Source organism: Hemicordylus capensis, chromosome 6 (assembly GCF_027244095.1).
Source record: "Hemicordylus capensis ecotype Gifberg chromosome 6, rHemCap1.1.pri, whole genome shotgun sequence".
Taxonomy (NCBI): Eukaryota; Metazoa; Chordata; class Lepidosauria; order Squamata; family Cordylidae; genus Hemicordylus; species Hemicordylus capensis.
Window position 1 is genome coordinate 59,718,836 of NC_069662.1, and position 21,557 is coordinate 59,740,392.

Consider the following 21,557-nt stretch of genomic DNA (forward strand, 5'->3'; position numbering starts at 1 on the left):
ATGTTAGAAGATAAACATAAAGTTGCCTAGTATGCCAGCCAGTAAGTGATAAACTGTCTGGGGTCAGTGCACCTTGGGAAGCACCTCCGATATGCCACCTCCCTATGCCTAGATCTGTGGGGAGGGGCCTGCTATACTGGCATGGCGTAGCAGCAATATCCTTGGAATTTTGTCATAATGAAATTTGTCCTAGCCTTCACAGGTCAGGGTATGCAGGTCAGGGCCTTCTCAGCTATTGCACCCAGGCTTTGGATGATCTCACACCCCAGGAATTTTACCTGCAGTCCTCCTGACCTTCTAGCAGATTTTTAAAAACACACACACATTGTAGTAGTAGAGTTTCTTGGGTGGGATAGAGGGTTAAGCTTGCCTGCTGTGGTTTTGTGTGTTCTACCAGCTTTGTTTTGATGCTTGTTCTTGTTTTGGTTGTTTTTTGTGATTGGTTTTATTATATTTAGTTTTTGTGTATGTTTAATTTTTAAAGAATTTGTTAGCCATTTTAGATGCTTTAAATAGAAAAGGGAGAGAAAGTTTTAAAATAAATACATGCAACTATAAAATGTACAATAAATGTTGTCCAATAACATACATTTAGTAAAAAAATTCCTTTGTGTAATATCAGTTCAGAAGATGTCATTTGACAATAAGCCATTATAGACAATGAAGCCTTTTTTTAGAGCCTGAGCAAATTTGATTTGCCTTCTGATGGCATTTTAAAAGATGTTATAGTAGAAAGAACTAAATCAGAACATAAGTGGGAAATTCTCAATAATTCCCCACATCATCATATGAAAATCAAATTTCATGTTATACATCTTTTCAAAAGGTCATAAATATTCAAGAGAGCCAGTGTGGTGTAGTGGTTAGAGTGCTGGACTAGGACCGGGGAGACCCAAATTCAAATCCCCATTCAGCCATGAGACTTGCTGGGTGACTCTGGGCCAGTCACGTATCTCTCAGCCCAACCTACTTCACAGGGTTGTGGTGAGGAGAAACTTAAGTGTGTAGTACACCGCTCTGGTCTCCTTGGAGGAAGAGCGGGATATAAAATGTTAAATAAATAATAATTAATAAAGCCAATATAAAGTTCTAAAAATGTAAATTGTAGATTTCTGGAACACAGAGCTGTTTTGCCCTGCTCACTTTGCTGTGGTCAGAGATGTGTGGTGGAAAACTTTCTGGAAAACTTACCCATATATTATTTTTAGCTAAGCTTATGAGAGCTGTCTGTCTGTCTGTCTATCCCCCTGTCAACTTCACAATGCCTGGACCGATTTGAACCAATTTTGGTACAATTGTAGTAATATCTCAATAGCATAGTTTGTGATGTTGTCATTCACCCCAATTCATGGCAGGTTTGTGAACGTTTGAGACAGAAGTTAGCTAACTTGTGAAGATGGAAATTATCAATTAAGATTGTAGTGAAAGGAAAGTAGGCAGATTAGTTCTTACCAGAACGTCTTGTTCCATTTCTAGAAATACTTTGGACTAGCACTTCAAGCATGCAGGAGTGCAAGTTCCAGACTTCAGCTGTGTTGCTGCTTGAGCAGGGAAAGGGGTGGTTTCTGCTGATCTCCTCTTCCTTTTGTGCATAGCCAAAATATGTCACTGGGGGACAAAAGGGGCTCATATTCTGGTGATGCATGATAAGCTTCAGAGGGAAGGGGAGATCAGTGAAAATCTCCCCTTTCCTTGTAGTGCAGCAGTAGTTTGGAAAGTCACAGTAGTGCACAAGTGCAATACTAGTATGGATTTCAATCATAGTTTCATAAAATTCATTAGTGATAATGAATTTGTGCCAGTGAAATATGAGGCAAGTTTGGCACTTTCAGAGTTGTAACTAATGTTTTTCAGGTGATCATCCCTAGGAAGTGTGAGAGAGAGTACATATTAAGTATACTAGTAAAAATAATTTCTTTCCATATCAAGTTTTCAGTTTGTCTCAGTATAACACTTAAACTACAAGATGTGCTTTGACTGATCCCCTTCCCCACAATATTAAATAGTTGGTTACTTGAAAACTTTTGAGATACAGCGTGAGAAATTAATATGATGAGGGATTTTTAAAAATCTAAATAAATAGGTCAAACAACATGTCAAATAACAATTTATTTAGGGCATGAGGAAAAGATGCATAGAAATGTTTTTTGAGAAAATAATAATAATAATGAGGGGAGAAATGCAATTTTTTCCCCAAAAATTTCTATAGCACCCACATCTCTGGCTCTGGCGCTTCATTTTTATCATAGTCTCATAAATATAGACAAAGTGACCTATAGAATCAGTGGCTGACATCCTGACAAGCAAAGCAGGAGCATTTTGATGGACTGCAGGCCACTCTAGGAGACCTCGTGCAACTCCCTCAGTTCCCCTGCATGCAAGAGCCCTTAGGGTTTGGCATGCTCCCCACACTCCTGGGCCCTTGTGTGCACACAGGAGGGCTTGTGGAGTTGCGCAAGGGATCCCAGCATGTCCCTCAAAGCACACCTCCTTCATTAGTCAGGATATCAGCCAATTCCAGATATCCTGATTTATGAGCTTCTTTTCTTAGATTGAGCATTGTGAATCTTTCTTAGATTGCTTTTGTATTGTACAAACTAATTTCCATTTGTACATTATGATGGTATGTGATGCAGATATGTTTGAGATCAGGGACTGTACACTAATTTAGTGCTTTGCACTATATCTTATTCTTAAGATTTTATTGATTATTTTTTATATCTCTTTGGCCCAGTTCAGATGATCCAACAAGCCCCATGTGCTCCTCTGCCCTTTCCTCCTCCCCTCACACTCTTGACTGAATTGAAAGCTCCTGGTTTTTTAAACTACCATTTCCCATGATGTCCAAACTAGAATATTGTAGCATATGTGATGCCAATAAACCAGGATTTCAAACTACATTTTAATCTTGGTTTGAGATACTTGTTTGTTGTAATGTCTTAAACCATGGTTCCCCAGTTCTGATGTCTGGGAAAACTGATTTAAGAAACCAGCAATTGTTCAATTTGCTCTAAAGGGGAAGAGGTGTCACCTGGATTTCAAATGAACTGTGGGTTCTTGAATCATCTGAAATAGGCATTAGTAAATGTATAGTTACCTATATCGGGCAACAGCGATATATTCATTCATTCACTGGATTTCTATACCGTCCTTCCAAAAATGGCTTAGGGCGGTTTACACAGAGAAATATAATTAAATTAAATAAGATGGCTCCCTGTCCCCAAAGGGCTCACAATCTAAAAAGAAATGTAAGATAGACACCAGCAACAGTAACTGGAGGTCCTGGGCTGGGCGTGGATAGGGCCAGTTACTCTCCCCCTGGTAAATAAAGAGAATCACCACGTTCGGCGCTGCCGGAGCCGGGCGGGGGGGGGGATTTGGGGCCCTTGCCTGGCCGGGGAGACTGGTCGCGGCATGGAGGCTGCAAGCGGCGGCGACAGTTGGTGGTTGCGGGGCCAGACGCGGAGGCAAGTCGGGGGGTGGGGGGAGTTGCTAGCGCCCGTTATTTCAACGGGCCTGAAAACACTAGTATTAATATAAAATGATGCACACTGAGACAAACATCTAACTCCACATATATACTGATGGTGGGTCTCAGTTAGATGGTAACCACCCAGGAAAGAGATCTTGATGTCACTCATGCTAAAGTGCACCAAAGATGTCTGGTCAGGGCCTTAGTTATTCACTGGTCTTGATTTGATCATTTTTCTTGCCTTTCTGAAAATATATTCTGAGGCAGAAATGGGGAGAAATAAAGAATAAACAGAATTTTATTAAGAACAGGGCTTTCTCTGTACATCTTAATGGGGGATCATATCAGAGAAGGTGTTCCCTCATGTAGAGAAGATTGTGCTAAGACAAACAGCATTATTTTATTTCTCAGGTTCTGTGGATAATCTCTGTGTCTTCAGAGTAGCATGACTGTTGCTCAGTTGTTTTTTACAAAGAGCACAAATGACTCTTGTCAGCATGTTTTCTGCTCTTAAGATATGCACATTTTTCTTATATGCATGCAATGTAATCCATTTAAGCTGGTTTACTTCTGTTTCTGTCAAGGGACTGAACTGAACAGAGTGCAGCAACTTAAGTGGATTGTGCCCTGGGTGTGAAGTGCACACTGTTACTTCATGCTCCTGAAATGAAGATGAGGACAGTATGGATCTTTCAGAACTTTGTTTTCCTTAGTGCCTATAAATACAGGTCCTATTTTAATATAGAAAGACATAAGACATAAAAGACTACCTTTTAATATATCAAAAGTTTGTTTGGTATCAAGTGGAAAGCACTCCTTTATACACACAACTTTTGCATCCAACAATTTGCAGAGATTTTTTTGTGGGGGTGGTGGGGTAGTAGAAACACCATGATATTTTTCCTTTATATGCTGTAAATTATCTAAAATAAGCCCAAAGTCAGAGAGATTCTGCAATTTTAAGGGAATGAAGAAACAAAAAATTGAAGATATGAAAAGGTGGGTTTTTTTACTGTAATCTGCAATTCTAACTTCTAGTCAGTGGCTGACATCCAGACTAAATTACTCATGAGTAGCATCACTGAAATTAATGTGATGAGTTAGTCATGACTAACTTCCCCAATTAATTTAAATATGATTATTCATGAGTAATTTAATCTGGATGTTAGCCTGTGGATCTGAGCACACAGCCTTGCAGTCAGAAGATAAAATAAAATGGGGCAGGGAAGAGGGAAAAGGCCTTTTCCTTTATGAAGTTCTCTGTTCCATCCCTGCAGTATATTCCTGGTGAATGATCCTCAGGATAAGCAAGTAATTTCCCCCTTTTTGTAATGTGTGAGACACTGGTTTGATTCAGATGTAACATGAATGATACATTAAAAAACCCCAAATAGTCTAAATCCTCAAAATATTTTATTTAATCCAACATGTATCATGAAACAACCAATCATAAGTCAGATATCTCATACACTAATAAATCCCACTCAGATAATCCATATGAAGAAGATAATGAAATGCACTATAAACCATGCCAGTAGAAGCTTCCTGTGAAATTCTAAATTGATGAATTCTAATCCAAAGAAGTATTGCTGTAGGGAATCAATGGATGTATCCCATGAAGTAATAAGTAATAGCAGTCCTATCAAGGAGGTATCTTCTGATGACACATCACAAGTCATTCATGTTGTGGCTATTAATCAGCCTTCTTCAGTGGCAATGATAGGGGAATCCCAAACTCCTTGTAAATCACCAGAACATGGGAAGCTGCCATATACTGAGTCAGACCATTGGTCCATCTAGCTCAGTATTGTCTTCACAGACTAGTAGTGGCTTCTCCAAGGATGTAGGCAGGAATCTCTCTCAGCCCTATCTTGGAGAAGCCAGACAGGGAACTTGTAACCTCCTGCTCTTCCCAGAGTGTCTCCATCCCCTGAGGGGAATATCTTACAGTGCTCACCCTTCTAGTCTCCCATTCATATGCAGCCAGCGCAGACCCTGCTTAGCTAAGGGGACAAGTCATGCTTTCTACCAAAAGGCCAGCTCAGTATTGTCATACTGTAGTTCTATAATCTTATTGGATAGGATTGCTGCTACTTACTACTTCATGGGATACATCCATTAATTCCCTATAGGGACATTTCTCTGGATGAAACTTCATCAATTTAGAATTTCACAGGAAGCTTCTACTGGCACCCTTCTCTAACATCATAGCGAATTGATTGGACTTTTATACACATGTGGTCTATTATATGAGTTGTATGTACATAGTTGATAGTGAATTTTATTATTTTCATATGGACTATGTGTGTAGGTTTTACTAGTGTATGAGATATCTGATCCAAAAGTTGTGAACTCCTGATGATATGGGGCACAAGTATAAGAGATCAGAATGCATATTAAGATCTTTTTCTTTTTAAGGCAAAGTCACCCCCTAATTATTTTTTCCTATTAGTTTCATACAATGAATAATTCTTATGAGTGCACCTGTGTATGGTGAGTGACACCCGGCATTTAAGGCTTCCTTACCTGGCTGGTAAGCATCTGCTTTCACCACACAGTGATGCATCCTAAGAAATATTCACCACATGATGAGGCAAAAATTACTGGACCTCAGCAAAATGAGAGAAAACAACTACAGACAGGATCCAAGGAAAATGGCAAAAGCAATATCCACCCCTAGGGTAGAAAAGACATGCGTGTACATCCTTGAGTTTTCTGTAAAACTGATGTTTGTTGTCATTAAACTTTCAGTACTAGGCTAGCCCAATGGAAGAGTACCATGAGAGATTTAAAAGCTGCTTGATGAAGCAGATCATTTGTATGTCTATATTTGTTACTCTTGAGTATTAGTGAAAACTGGAAACCAAGCACTTGAATTGCTTCTAATGTGTGTGTAAAGAACAAGTCTTGTGCTGAACTCAGACCAATGTAGGATTGCCTCAAGAATATGCCGGGCTGCCGTCAGCTTTACTGTGAGGTGCTTTTGTTGAGCCAGTGTCTCCGTTTGGCTGCTGTGCACACAGCTGCTGCAGTCTCTTTAACAAATGCCAGCTCCAGCAAATGCCACTGTGTAGATTACTGTGGTTTGCATGTGCTGCCCTTACATAGTGGCAGCAGTGCACACGAACAGTGTCTTAAGCTGAGCATGAGTGAAGCTTAACCACAAGCCCAATGGTGGACCTGTGCACTCTGGGGATGTGAACTGGCCCTTGGTTTTTACATCTCAAACAGAGTATCCCTTAGTGTGGGCAACTGAATAGCTACAGTCGTCACAAAATTAAAGACATATCAATAAATTGTATTAGTACGGATTAAAGAGCCAGCGTGGTGTAGTGGTTAGAGTGCTGGACTAGGACTGGGGAGACCCAAGTTCATATCCCCATTCAGCCATGAAACTAGCTGGATGACTCTGGGCCAGTCACTTCTCTCTCAGCCTAACCTACTTCACAGGGTTGTTGTGAAAGAGAAACTCAAATATGTAGTACACCACTCTGGGCTCCTTGGAGGAAGAGCGGGATATAAATGTAAAATAATAATAAATAATAAATGTGCACACATTTGCATGGGAATAAACAGTTAATCTGAAAGAAAAGGCATTTATCCGCAAACCCCAACAACAAGCCCTATCTTAGAAGAGGAATTTCTCCTTTGGGTAAGAAGGAGAAATGCCTCTTCTAAGAGGGAGCATGGGTGTTTTTCACACAGGGCTTCTAAAGCACTTTAGCTCGCATCACCTGAATGGAGGGTGTGCATTCACATATATGTCTTCATGTTTCCGTCACAGAGGAAAGACCAATAGATAAATTTGCCCTGTGCAACTTTGTGGAAGGTTGCAGAGGGGATAGAGCATGGGGATAATGCCCTTTTCATGCACATACACTGATCAGGGCCAAGTAGCTGTAATATAAATGCCATTGGTCTTATAAATTCCCATTTAGATCATACAACTTTTAGTCTGCATTCAAGCCTGCTATTACTTTTGAAGCCAGTTATCTGAGCCTCTTTTCTTTTAATGACCATTCTGCAGTGCTTTGTAAAATAAAGCTGTGACTCTGAGTAAAGGTAAAGTTGTGCCATCGAGTTGGTGTTGACTCCTGGTGACCACAGAGCCATGTGGCTTTCTTTGGTAGAATACTGGAGGGGTTTACCATTGCCTCTTCTTGAGCGGTATGAGATGAGGCCTTTCGGCATCTTCCTCTATCGCTGCTGGTGTTTCCTATAGTCTGGGAAATATACCAGTGGGGATTCAAACCGGCAACCTCTTGCTCCCTAGGCAAGTTACTTCCCCGCTACACCATTAGGTGGCTACTTTTCTGAGTAAAAGTAAAGTGTGCTGTCAAGTCAGTTTCAACTCCTGGCGACCACAGAGCCCTCTGGTTTTCTTTGGTAGAATACATGAGCGGTTTACCATTGCTGCCTCCCACGCAGTATGAGATGATGCCTTTCAGCATCTTCCTATATCGCAGACATAGTAGCAGCAGGGATTCCAACTGGCAAACTTCTGCTTGTTAGTCAAGCATTTCTCCGCTGCAGCACTTAAGGAGTACTTGACCATTTCCCCCAAGTATGCAAATGAACCTTTTAGATTTGAACTCTTTTGTATTGTTGCCTAAAATACCTTTCAAATGGGAAGGTTTTTTCCTGATATTTCTAATTATACTAACAACTTTGGCATCTGTTGTGTATATATACAGGATACCTTAGCTTGGAATTTAGAACTTTTTGCTGTTTGGGATTGCTGATATTGCAGGATAGGAAACTTGTTGTTTGAGATCAGAAGTATCCCGGGTGTTCTGTGTCAGTCTCTCTCCCTCCTTTCTTTTTAAAAAAAAAAAAAAAAAGACCAGAGGAGAACTGAACTTGTGGTTGGTTGGTTGGTTGGTTGGTTGGTTGGTTGGTTGGTTGGTTGGTTGGTTGATTAAGTGTCTTCAAGTCGGTATCGACTCTTAAAGACCACATAGATAGATTCTCTCCAGGATGATCTGTCTTCAACTTGGCATTTAAGGTCTCTCAGTGGTGCATTCATTGCTGTCATAATCGAGTCCATCCACCTTGCTTCTGGCCGTCCTCTTCTTCTCTTTCCTCCAACTTTCCCCAGCATTATAGATTTCTCAAGGGAGCTTGGTCTTCGCATAATGTGTTTGAAGTATGATAGTTTGAGCCTGGTCATTTGTGCCTCAAATGAAAATTCTGGATTGATCTGTTCTATAATCCATTTGTTTGTTTTCCTGACTGTCCATGGTATCCTCAAAAGTCTTTTCCAGCTCCAAAGTTCAAAAGCGTCAATGCTTTTTCTATCTTGCTTTTTCAAAGTCCAGCTTTCGCATCCATAGAGTGTCACGGGGAAAACCATTGTCCAAACAGTTTTAACCTTTGTAGGTGTTGACACATCACGGCATCTAAATATCCTTTCCAAGGCCTTCATTGCAACCCTACCAAGTGCTAGTCTGCAGCGTATTTCTTGACTGCTGGATCCTTTACTATTGACGGTCAATCCTAAAAGGCAGAAGCTATCCACCACTTCAGTGTCTTCATTATCAGTTATGAGGCTGGTTGCTGTACCCGTTGTCATTAGTCTTCTTTACAGTTAATTGTAGTCCCATTTTTTCACTGTGCTCCTTGTCCTTCATTACTATAGCTTGCAGATCATCCACATTCTCAGCTATTAGAGTGGTGTCATCAGTGTAGCGCAGGTTATTGATGTTCCTTCCTCCAACTTTAGAACCACGCTCATCTTCTTCTAATCCAGCTTCTCTCAGTATATGTTCAGCATATAAATTGAATAAAGAAGGAGATCTTGTGATAGGTAGCAAGCATGAATTGTGCCCTTGGCTAAGCAGGGTCCACCCTGGTTTGCACTTGAATGAGAGACTGCATGTGTGAACACTGTAATTATTCTCCTCAGAAGGTTCCAAATTCCCTCCCTGACATTTCTAAGAGGGGCCTGAGAGAGATTCCTACCTGCAACCTTGGAGAAGTCACTGCCAGTCTGTGTAGATGGACCAATGGTCTAACTCGGTATATGGCAGCTTCCTATGTTCCTATGATATTCATAGGGTTGCCTCCAGGTTCTTGCCTGGTAACCCTGCCCTTCAGACAGCAGAGCAGCTGCTGTACCCTTCCACCCTGTTCCTTCAATGGTTTCTGTGCTCATCCTCATTTTCCCAACTTCTGTGAAATAAAAAAAGAAAATACTCCAGCTTGCTACAGAATGCAGGGTAGGACTGGGATAGGTGGCACAGTGGCTGCTGCTGTCTATAGGCATTTGAAGGGACGGCCAGGATCTCTAGGTCCCAAAATATACTTGTCTGTATCTCTTTGGAGTAGGAGTTTCTATATATCGTAGAATATCTATCTCACATAAGAAGGGAACAACATTATTTTAGCAGATTCTTACCACACTTTTGTCTCTGAGGAGATGTTTCTGCTGCTGTCAAAATTTCTGATTTGGCTTCTACACCTGGAAGGCCTCTGTGTTTATAACTTGCCACCCAATGGATGAACTGATATCACACCGATCAGAGACTGTAAAGATGGTGGGAATAGCCTTGTTCTGCTTAATCTTGCTCTTCCTCACTTTCTCTGTGTGTGTTTCCTTAATATATAATTGTTGGAGATCCAGAACTGGGTTTGTGCATTGGCAGCAGTCTGCTGTGTTTATAAAGCTCTCCAGAAGACAGTTCAAGAGGGAATAGCCTCTCCATTTCAGAGCTGGCTAAACATGCTTTGTAGTATCAAGCTGAGATGAATGGAAGAGTTTCCTTGAAGGAACAAGTGCTCTGAGGCCTTTAGTAAGCCCCAGTGGTGTAGCTCAGAATTAACACCAAACTAAGATTTAGCACTACAAGAATGATCACTGGCAAATAGCGTCCCTGTCCTCCGTGCACAAGAGGAGAATAAATTGAAAGTTTCTGCGTTCAGATTTGAACAGAAAACAGTAATTCAGGAATTCTCAAGCCCCAGTGGGGCCCGTAACAACTGAAAAGGGAGTCCTAAACAACTCAGGAGGGAACTATAAGGAGGGCATATCCAAAGTGTGGAGACAGTCATGGGTGATGGGAATCAGACACGGGCAGAAGCCAAAAGCTACTTATTTATTTTTATTTTGTTCAGTAAGGCAGTTTACAAAAGTTAATACAATAAAATTAACTTTTCGGAGCTTGCCTGTGCTAAATCACATAAAATCACACTAAAATATTAAAATCAAGACCATAAAAACACTAAAAAGCAACAGCCATAAAAAACAGTGTGGCCAGAAAGGAGAAACTGGCAAACCCTAAGAGGTAAAAGTCTGAACAAATAAAACAGCTCTCTGTTGTTGTTTTTTAAAATAGCCACAGACACCAGAAAACAGACACCCACTGGGAGGATATCCCAGAGCCTGGGGGCAGCAACAGAGAACGCCTTGTCCCATGTGCACAATAATCAAGCCTACCTCAATGTCAGCACATGGAGCAAAGCCCCCTCTGATGGCCTTCTGAACTCAAATCAGAATTTGCAGAGTTCAGACATAAGTAGTTACTGCAGAGATTTTCAAACTTCTTGATACTGTGACCCCATAAAATAATATATAAAGCTACGTGAACCCACCCATGTTTAAAGCTACTGGCTGACATCCTGACTAATGATGTGTAGACCAGAAAGATGTTGCTGAGGATCAAGTAACATGTTTCCAGGTCTAGCAGAGTGCTCCTGGAGTACAGGCAAGCTCCGAAAAGTATCTGTACTGTTGCACAAGAGAACATAAGAACAGACCTGCTGGATCAGGCCCAAGGACCATCTAGTCCAGCATCCTGTTTCATACATTGGCCCACCAGATGCCACTGGGAAGCCCACAAGCAGGAGCTGATGGCATGTCCTCTCTCCTGCTGTTACTCCCGTGCAACTGCTAGAGTGGAAGAGTGCCCACATTTGGAAGTACAGCAAATCAGATTAGGTCTAAATAGTGTGGAATGAAGTGAGACGATTACTTCTTGTGACTTGGAAACTCTGGCTAACATTCTGCACAGTGACACATAAGTGGTACAGACCTTCCCATGCTGTTATGGGACAGGGCTGGTGCACTGCTTCTTACACAGTCACAGTTGTATGATGCTATATCCATTATTTTTGAATGGACATCGCATCACACAACCGGTTTTGCACAATTTTAAGTAGCAGCACAAGAGCCCCATCCTGCAACACTATGGACATTGTTATGAGATGCATAGAGCAATGTGGGAGTGTCTGTACCACCTGCATTTTGCTGCGCAGAATGCCAACCACTGGGTTCTGTTAATACAGCCTAAAATCACATTCGCTTTTTTTTGCTACTGCATCACATTGCTGGCTCATGTTCAGCTTGTGACTGACTGCAATCCAAGATCATTTTCACATGTACTACTGCCAAGCCATCCAGTACTTGTGACTTTTTAATTGTTCCCCCTAAATGAAGAACTTGTTTTTTTAATCTGTTGAATATAATTTTTGCAAGTTCAGCTGTTTTCTATTAGGTCAAACTCATTTTGTATTTTTATTCCTGTCTCCTGAAATGTTAATTGTCTCTCCTAGTTTTGTATTGTCCATCAATCTGCTAACCCCTTTATCTAAATCATTGATAAAAGCTGTTGAAGAGTACTGCCCCACTTGAAATTTGTTTGCAGTTTGATGAGGAGCTCTTGATGACCATTCTTTGAGTACAGATTTCCAACCACTTTTGAATCCACATGATGTTACTCTCATTTAGCCTACATTTGATCAGTTTGCTAAGCAAAATATCATGGGAAACTTTGTCAAATGCTTTGTTGAAATCAAATTACATCCACAACATTCCCACAATCTACTGAGCTAGTAACTCCCACTCATCTTGAATTCCTCTCTCCATTAGTTTATCTAAGTATGGAGTCCTACCTAGAGCTCATGAAAATCAGCTTATTTTATTTATTTCTATTTATATATTGCCTTTCATTAAAACAATCTCAAGGTGGTTTACACAGAATTTAAGAACAAGATTATTAAAAAGCCACAATTAAAATATTAAGCTAAAATATAAAAACAAACTTGATTAAAAAGATTTAAAATACAAGCATAAAAACCAGAACAAAATACAAAGAAGCAGCAGCACGGACAATCATATAAAAGCCTGGGTAAAAAAACAAGATTTAACATGCTTTCTAAAAACTGTGACGGAGACCAAGGTGCAAATGGCCACCAGGAGAGCATTCCAGAGTCTGGGGGCAGCAACAGAGAAGGCCCTGTCCCGCGTGCACAACAACCGAGCCTCCCTCATTGTTGGCACCCGGAGCAGAGCCCCCTCAGATGACCCCGTCAAGCGGGCAGCAACCCTTGGGAGCAGGCAGTCCCTCAGGTATCCCAGGCCCAAACCGTTAAGGGCTTTAAAAGTCAAAACCAGCACCTTGAATTGGACCCAGAAACAAACTGGTAGCCAGAGCAGCTCTTTCAAAATGAATGTGATGTGCTCTCACTGGGCAGCTCCAAATAAAACCCTAGCTGCCACATTTTGAACTAACTGCAGTTTCTGGATATTTTTCAAGGGCAGCCCCACGTAGAGCACGTTACAGGAATCCAGCCGTGACGTGACTAAGGCATGGGTAACTGTGGCCAGATCTGCCTTTTTGAGAAAGGGGCGCAGCTGGCGCACTAGCTGAAGCCATGCAAAGGCACCCCTGGCCACCGCCTCCATCTGAGCTTCCAAAAGCAGAACTGGGTCCTGTAATACCCCCAAGCTGCGTACTTGCTCCTTCAAGGGGAGTGCAACCCCATCCAGAACTGGTAAAAACTCTTCATCCCGATTGGCTCTCCTACTGACCAACATTACCTCCGTCTTGTCTGGATTCAGTTCCAGCTTATTAGCCCACATTCAACCCGTCACGGCCTCCAGCCCCCAATTCAGGACATCCATTGCCTCCCTAGGATCAGGTGATAAGGAGAGATAAAGCGGAGTGTCATCTGCATATTGCTGACAACTCAGTCCAAGGCTGATGACCTCTCCCCGCAGTCATGACCTCTCCCAGCTTAATCCAGAGTACATGTTTTACTACATTCATCTTTAGCATGACCTTCCAGCATGACCTTCTCTCAAGGTTTCCTCTGTTTGAACCAATTAGGGACAATGTAAATATTACAGGATTCAAGATTGGACCAGAGGCCTTTAAAAAAAAAAGCTTGTGTGCAGATTATGAAACGCTATTTAAAAACTTGAATATCCTTTACTTTAGTTTTTCAGCTGCTGAAATACTTTGGTTTAGTCTCAGGATCTAAGATCAGTTTTAGCAAATCTGAATGGATAGGCATTAATATGAACAAGGGCCAACATCCAGATTACCAGAGCGCATGAGCTATGTGAGAAGAGCCAGTGCTGCTGATAGGTTCAACTAATGCAGCAGCACCAATCGTGCAGGAGAGGGCAAATTTTGACAGCCTTCCTTTCCCAAAAAAACACTGTGCTACTTGAAAATACATATCTCAGAGTCGTGTAGCCTTCAGTGACATATTTTTGCATGGCACAGAGTGTTGCATCACCCCATTTAGAGCACTCCTTCACCCTGCCCATGATTTTCTTTCAAATTGACTTTTTAATTTGTGACATGACAATGACGGCCTCCATTTAAAGAATGGCAGTTTGTTTTAAGAACAGGAACAATTGTAGTTAAATAAAAAATATCAGGTGGTGCAGATGCTCCCAACAAAAGTGCAGTAAGAGGACTCCAAAAGCCTGCTCACACAAGATTTTCCCTGCTTCGGGATGGGTTTTTCATGATCACAATCACTCTACGGTTACTGATCCTGAAAAAGCCCACCCTTGAAGAGGAGAATATTAGAATTTTTAATTATGGGCTAGAGTTAGATGCCAGCCAGCAACAAAGGGGCATATTTATTTGCCTTCAATAAGAAGTGAGTAAGAGTTTGTTTCATCTAAAAACATGATAGTAAGTAGACAGAAAAGAGTTGGATGCTTAAAGGGTTTAATAAAGAGGTAACTTAAAGTGATCTGGAAGAATATCTACTCAAGTCACTCATTATTCTTTTAAAGCATCCAGTGTACTCACAATCATAGTAGCTGGGTGCGGTGGGGGGGATTTTGGAGCATGTAACGATGGCAAAGAATGAAATCAGAGCCCTAGAGCAATAGAAACACTATTGTACACACTACAGTTAACTGATTAGCCACCTAAACTGTATTCAGACCAGGGCTTCTGAGCTGCACCACTTGTTCTATTATTTCTGATTTTCTTTTGGACGTATGCACAGTGGCATGAGGCATTTTCAGAGTTTCTGGGCAGCAAAATCTACCCAGCAACCAGTAATATTTTCCAATTGCTTTCCACAATTAGTTTCCAATTTTTTGGAAATTAATTGTCATAGTTTTCAATGACATTTCCAACAAATATCATTGCTCGTTGTATTCCTCTTGCATGGTAATTGACTCTGCACAGGCTACATAAGAGTTTTTAAAAGTTCTTTTAATGATTTATCTTAAAGATCTGAACTTTGGGAACATTTGATCAGATTTAAGCCCAGGCTTCTTCAGTTATAGTTTTACCCATGTCTTTTTTCTATTTATCCTAATATTAATTTATCCCTGCTTCCAACTGCATAAACATTTTATAAAAAATGTTAACATTCCTTTTATTTGAGGTCCTGAGATCAAAGCTCTTTCATGTGGCTGTTTTTTCTAATTAGATTGTTTACCACAGGCCAAATGTGAAAATATTGAAACAGGTGTCTTCTCTCTTGACCCCAAACATTTCTGTGTTTCTTCTCTCTTCTTCTTCTTCTGTGTTTCTTCTCTCTTGACCCCAAACATTTCAAAGCTCCATCACCACTATCAGTCATTCTTCCCATAATTGTATAGTTACATGGGAACATAGCCAATTAGTTCTTTATTTTCCAGTTGCACATTATTAGGGATGTGCACGAAACACAATTTGCATTCTGTTCCGAGCTCAGAATAGAATGCAAAATGTGTGGAACATTTCATCAGAACAACCGGTCAAGCCAATTGTTCCAATAGAACAACCCCATTCCGTTGGAACGTTCTGACCCATTCCAAGCACCATTTTGGAATCCAAAATGGTGCTCTTCTGGCCTCTGTGCATGCACGGTGACCATTTGCATGGTGGTGCTGACCATGCAAATTTAATTTTTTATATTTCTATACCGCCTTGTATGTACATCTCTAGGCGGTGTACAAATGACTGCTGCGTGTGCACAGAGGGCAGAAGAGTGCCATTTTAGATTTCAAAATGGCGCTTGGAACAGGTTGGAATATTCTGTCTCGAAATGGATTGTTCCATTCTGAGCTTCAAACAAGGCCCACCCACCCCTTTTAAATTGTATTCTGTTTTGAGCTCAGAACACTCTAAATGGACCGAGGCAGAACTTTCTGACGGTGGAATGTTCTCCATATCCCTACACATTATAGTACAAGGTTGTCAAAGATGACAAACCAGGGATACATTTATTTTTAAATTAAGGCAATTGAGGGGGAGAGTTTTGGTGCAAGAACTGAAGCTTATAATGTGGAACCCCTTCTACCACAGCATGTTCTTTAAAGGAACTAGAAGATCATTTTGTTCTAAGATTAATTCTCTATCTTGACTAATCCAAAATGACCGATGACTCAAAGCAGCTGCCTGGTAATATTCTTTAACACAGGAGAAGGACAGCCCACCAGTACTAATACGCTTATATAAAATCTTAGCTGCTGTTCTAGAGGGATTTTTTAAATAGACAAAATCCAGTATTCATTTCTGCCATTTTGTCAGAACTGTTAAAGGGATATTAAGCAACAAAAATATATGTTGGGATGGTACACTCATTTTCAACGTAGCCACTCTTCTCGCCCATGAAACCTGTCGCTGACCAGCTTCAGCTACCCAAATCTTGCTTTATCTATTGAAGGAGTCTGTTAACGATCATATTGCATTTGTTCTCCTATGTCCTGTATTATCCAGACCCCAGAGGCATCTTATTGGTGCTCCCTCCAGGGTTTCTGAAAAGTTCTTACTACCCCACTTTTAGGATCATGGGCTAACATCCAGACTAACAAAACATGGGCACTACATGAGAAACACAAGTGCTGCTTCTGAGTTCCCAACTATTGCTCACCGGCACCTGCAAGGGAGGGGGCAAATTTGAAGACTTCCCCTCAGCCCCGTAACCAGCTTTTCTTGTTAGGTGGGGCAGTCACATCTCTAGGTGGGCTTTTTTGGTTTTGCCAGCACACAGCACCAGCTGAATTCCACTCTCCTCCACCCCCACCCCCGCCGCACCTCTCTGTGGTGCAAGAGGATGTGAGAGGAACAGAAAAGACAGTGACCTTTCCCTTCAATTTCAGCGAGAGCATTAACTTACATTACAGGCTATGTAAAAGTCATTGTGAACTCCAAGAATTAAATGACTGTGGTGTAGTGGTTAGAGTGCTGGACTAGGACCAGGGAGACCCGAGTTCAAATCCGCATTCAGCCATGAGACTTGCTGGGTGACTCTGGGCCAGTCACTTCTCTCTCAGCCTAACCTACTTCACAGGGTTGTTGTGAGGAGAAACTTAACTATGTACACTGCCCTGGGCTCCTTGGAGGAAGAGTGGAATATAAATGTAAAGAAATAAAATATTTCTCATTTCATACGAAATAAGGATGTTGTTTTTATTTCACATTTTCATATACCACCTGAAATTCACATATCTGGGTGGTTTACAATAATACAACACATTAAAACCTTTTAAAAATTTAAAAACAATGATGGATTCTCTAAGGTCATTCTCATGACCATAGGGGCTGGGGCTAGGGAGAAGGCAGGAGCCTACCTGTCTTACACACACACACAATCTGAGCCCGCAGAGGGCTCTGTTGCTCACGTGCCCACACAAGTGCCACAATGGCAACCGGTGCGTGAGGTGAGAGGGAGGAGCCTAGCTGCCAGATATCCCACACTGCACCACATGAGCAGCGCAGTGCATTGAGATCTCCCTGGCTGCCGGGATGCCCCCCACACACACACACACCAGCTCTCTGATAAGTATGGCTGCCGGCAGCCCCCTTGCCCACCCTCCTACCTCACTTTTAGCCTGGGTTTCAGACTCTGGATACCTGGTGGATTGGGAGCCATCCCAACCTTTTAAAATCTGTCAGAGATGGGGAGGCCCTTCTTTCAGGATGTGAATAAGGAAATTAAGCATGGATTTCATACTGGACCAGTTATTTCAGTTTCAGATTCCACCCGAATAACAAACATGTCCTTACTAGAGCTCCTAGTAGTTGCTTGAAGGACAGAGAGGAACTAAAGACCTGGGGTTGTGTCATAACTTCTCCTTGAGGATCCCTCCTTCTAGTCTTGTTCCTGACTTCTCTTTAGATTTTCCTTCCTGTCAGACAACTAGGGGAAACTTTTTAATCGGTTGCCATGAAAGGAATAACCCTTCTGTACCAGCTGCATTGGCTACCAGTTGGTTTCCAGGCACAGTTCAAAGTAAAGGTAAAGTGCGCCTTCAAGTCTTTTATGAGTCTTTAATTGTAAAGCCCTCAGTGGCTTGAGGACAAAGATAACTTTTCTCTCATATGAACCTGCCTGAGAGGCCCATCAGCAGGACAGTTGGGTGGGGAGAAAGGCCTTTTCTATTGTGGTACCCGGGATATCTGACTTGGCCCATCTTTGCTTGCTTTCTGCTGCCTTCGGAAGACACATTTCTTTCTGCAAGCTTTTGCCTCTGATTCAAGTAATTATCTTGCTCCCCTGAGGGTGTAATTCAGAGGGGTGTAACTTTTTTCTCTTCTTTTAAATTGTGAGATTGTGCCTTGAGTACAATCTTGAAATAAATTATCTCAGAAATCTAAATGTGGCCTCCTTCCTAGCTTGATCTTTGCTCAATGAAAGCGGATGACAGTTCAGTGCCCTACAAGCTCTGTTACATTCCCTCAGCCCTGTAGCAGTTTTCCGTCTACTCTTTGGACATATGCCATGTTAATTAATAATGTTTCATATGTCATGTTATTAAATATATTTTCAAGACCCTCCATGGGTTCAGATTTTTTTATCTTTAATTATTAAAGCTTTGATCCAATGCCATTTTTCAATTTAAAAGATTGTTCTGTTTTTTTTAATTGCATTGTCTATTGTTAGTCTTAAACATATTTTACATCGTCTTCAGCCTTTAACAAGTTCAGCCAGCTCTTCCATACTGCTTAAATAGCATTGTAAGGATTGCTACCAAGTACAACAACCTGGTAATAGGGATGTACACAAAACAGATTTTGCATTTTGTTTCGAGAACAAAACGTAGATGACTGAAACATTTCATTGAAACAGTGGTCAAAGCAGCTGTTTGGACGAAACAAACTCGAAACCGTTTGAGTACTTTGGCCATAGGGAACAATGGGGAAACATGGAATACCCCATTGTTCCTCATGGGTAACTCCTAGGGACACAAAGTGGGTTGCATGTTAGAGCATGATGGGTGCTACCTACCTACAAATGAAATCAGCAAGCAGGTGATTTTTAACAAATTTTTAACCTTTTCCCCAAACCCCCATTGCAACAGCAACACCCTTAGCAGCAAACATAGTTATAAACTCAACTAGAGCTACTTCAGCCACCTTTTGACTGAGTATACCTTGCAGTGGTATACTTGCAATGGTATACCCTTGCAGAGCAGTGAGTGAATCGCAAGTTAGTCTCAAGGCCAAACAGCCTTGTGGCACTTAGGGCCAAATGATTCTTTTTGACGGCATTAGCACTATAGCCTATGACAAGTGTATGAAGTACACAGGTTCACAGCAATTCACATGTTACACTGAACACTGGTACAGCAATACACTTCCTATCCGTACCCTACATTTGAGAGGCCTGTGCCCAAGTTCACTTTTTAAATAAACACAGGTACAGTCATTCACACAAAAACATGTACAAGTGTACAGACATCTGCACACTTGTACAACATAATGTCTGAGTAAGGCTTATATCTTCAAGTAATGCATTGCTTCCAAGAGCCCCAAATCTCATTGATATGATATCTGGTCAAAGAAGATGTCTATTTCATTTGGCTAAAGATAGGCAGTAGAAAAACTCTAATGCTTTGGCATCATGCCAAACATCTTCTACTAGACATTGCCAGGTAGGGATGTGCAAAACGTTTTGACATTGAAAGGTTTTGACTCAAAATGGTCCGTTTTGGGTGTTTCAAGCTCGAAACAAAACACCCTTAAAATAAAGGGCCTGTTTCGAGCTTGGAAGGATCCCAATTTGATTGAAACATTGAAAATGATTGAAAACTATCCCATTTCGATTGAAAAATTTCAATATTTTGAGCACCATTTTGGAGTCCTGTTTCCCCCTTGCTGATTGGTTTTCTGGCACTGCCTTCTGATTGGCTTGCAATCTCCTTGCTTCTTGGTTGGCTTATCATACAAATCAAGTGTTGCCACAGACAACTGCGCCCCCCATTGGCGGGGGGGAGGGGGAAACACAAAAGGAGGGAATTTCAATCCCTTCTAACCTTTTCTTAGGGCAAATCCACACATTATAATTGCTTTGGGAAATGCCAGTAGTTGCTGCAACAAACAACCTGTATGGCATCAGACACGAGTATATGTACATCTTAAAGCAATAGTGTACATGTATCGAAGAAACATCCATTTTCCCCACAGCAGTTGTAATGTGTGGAGCTGATTTTATTCAAGGCCCTCTACTGGAACAAAATTTGCTTTATTGTGAAATCTTGAAGCGATTCTTGTTAGGACCACTTCAGAAGTTTCCTTTTTTGCTTCTCTAGCAAAGAGCCATTACCAGTTTTGCTCACCATTGTCTATAGCAAAATGTATGGATTCTGTAACACACAAAGTGCCTCGTGTAGTTTTCTTGTGCTCTGAGCACACAGACTGAAGGGCTTCTCTTACTCTGTCTTTCTGCCCTCTTGAATAGATAGTGCTACTGCTGCCGCCGCCAGAATATTGCAACTGCCATATCCTCTCCAATAGGAGAGATGCCCTGCTGCTCTGGGTGCCTACACATCTTCAGTTGCCTAGGGAAAGAGCACTATCACCACAATTTGTGTTTGTACCCTCTGTCCCCCTAGCCCTCTAAGACAGAGTACCTTAGCATTCTTCCTGGTTCTACTGGAAAGAGCACATGCAAGCTCTCCTAGCTGCCTGACCTGGATTTAAAGGACAGGCATCAGGAGCAGAGAAGCCATGCATAGATGGGTAGACTATTACACCCCTGGTTTTCATCATCCTGCATTCAGGTTTTTCAGTATGACTGATAAATAAATAAGTCTCCCCTCTATACTGAGTACTGATGGTTGTATCCTTAACCTTTTACTTTAGATGATACTTTGGATGAGGTAACAAGAAGAGAACTTTGTACTGACACATTCTGTAATGTTTGTGGGGCTGTGTTGCAGTTTGAATCGCAAAGGATTTCACACTATGAGGTAAGCATGAGATAGAACAGGCCTGCACAACATAAGGCCCAGGGGCCGGATTCGGCCCGCAGGGACTATTTTACTGGCCCCCAGGTATCCTGCAGCAACACAGGAGCTGGAAACTACCTTATTGTTACGGTCATTTGACCAGCAAAGAAACTACCTTATAGCGCCATCCTCTGCATGCTTTCTCAGAAATATGCTCCATGGTGTGCCCAGTGAGGCTTACTCCCATGTAAGCATGCCAAGCATTGCAGCAAGAAAGCAACAACAATTTAGGGAGAGAAGAGGACTTGGCATTTGTTTGGGGCTGGCCTGGCATGCACTCCAGGGGCCCCACTGATTGAGCAGTGACAGGACCTATTCTCTGGCCACTGTCCTTGGTTGAAACCATGGGTCCATTGACAAGGGGAAGAGATCCACAAGTAACTAATAATATTTAATTTTAATGTCATAATGTGCTAAAAATTTGAGCTCGGCCCCTGCACATCAAGTTGTGGATGGTTCCGGCCCACCAGGGCATTTGAGTTGTGCAGCCCTGAGATAGAACATAGTAGTAGTGTTTGTTATCATCGTCGTCCATATTTCCATGCTGCTTTTCAGTAACAACAGTTTACAAAGCAGTTTTTAATGACTCCTTTTTCCCCAAACAAAGAGAAAATC

General features: G+C 41.6%; 1 protein-coding gene across 2 annotated transcripts in view; it reads left to right on the top strand.

Annotated features, from left to right (window-relative positions):
• The window catches only part of LOC128330351 (zinc finger matrin-type protein 1-like), a 40,449-nt gene that overhangs the window by 4,521 nt on the left and 14,371 nt on the right, over positions 1–21,557 (top strand). For both annotated transcript variants that reach the window (XM_053263066.1, XM_053263067.1), the window contains exon 2: positions 20,797–20,903. In XM_053263066.1, coding sequence (XP_053119041.1) covers positions 20,797–20,903 — 107 coding nt within the window. The remainder of the gene's footprint in view (positions 1–20,796; positions 20,904–21,557) is intronic.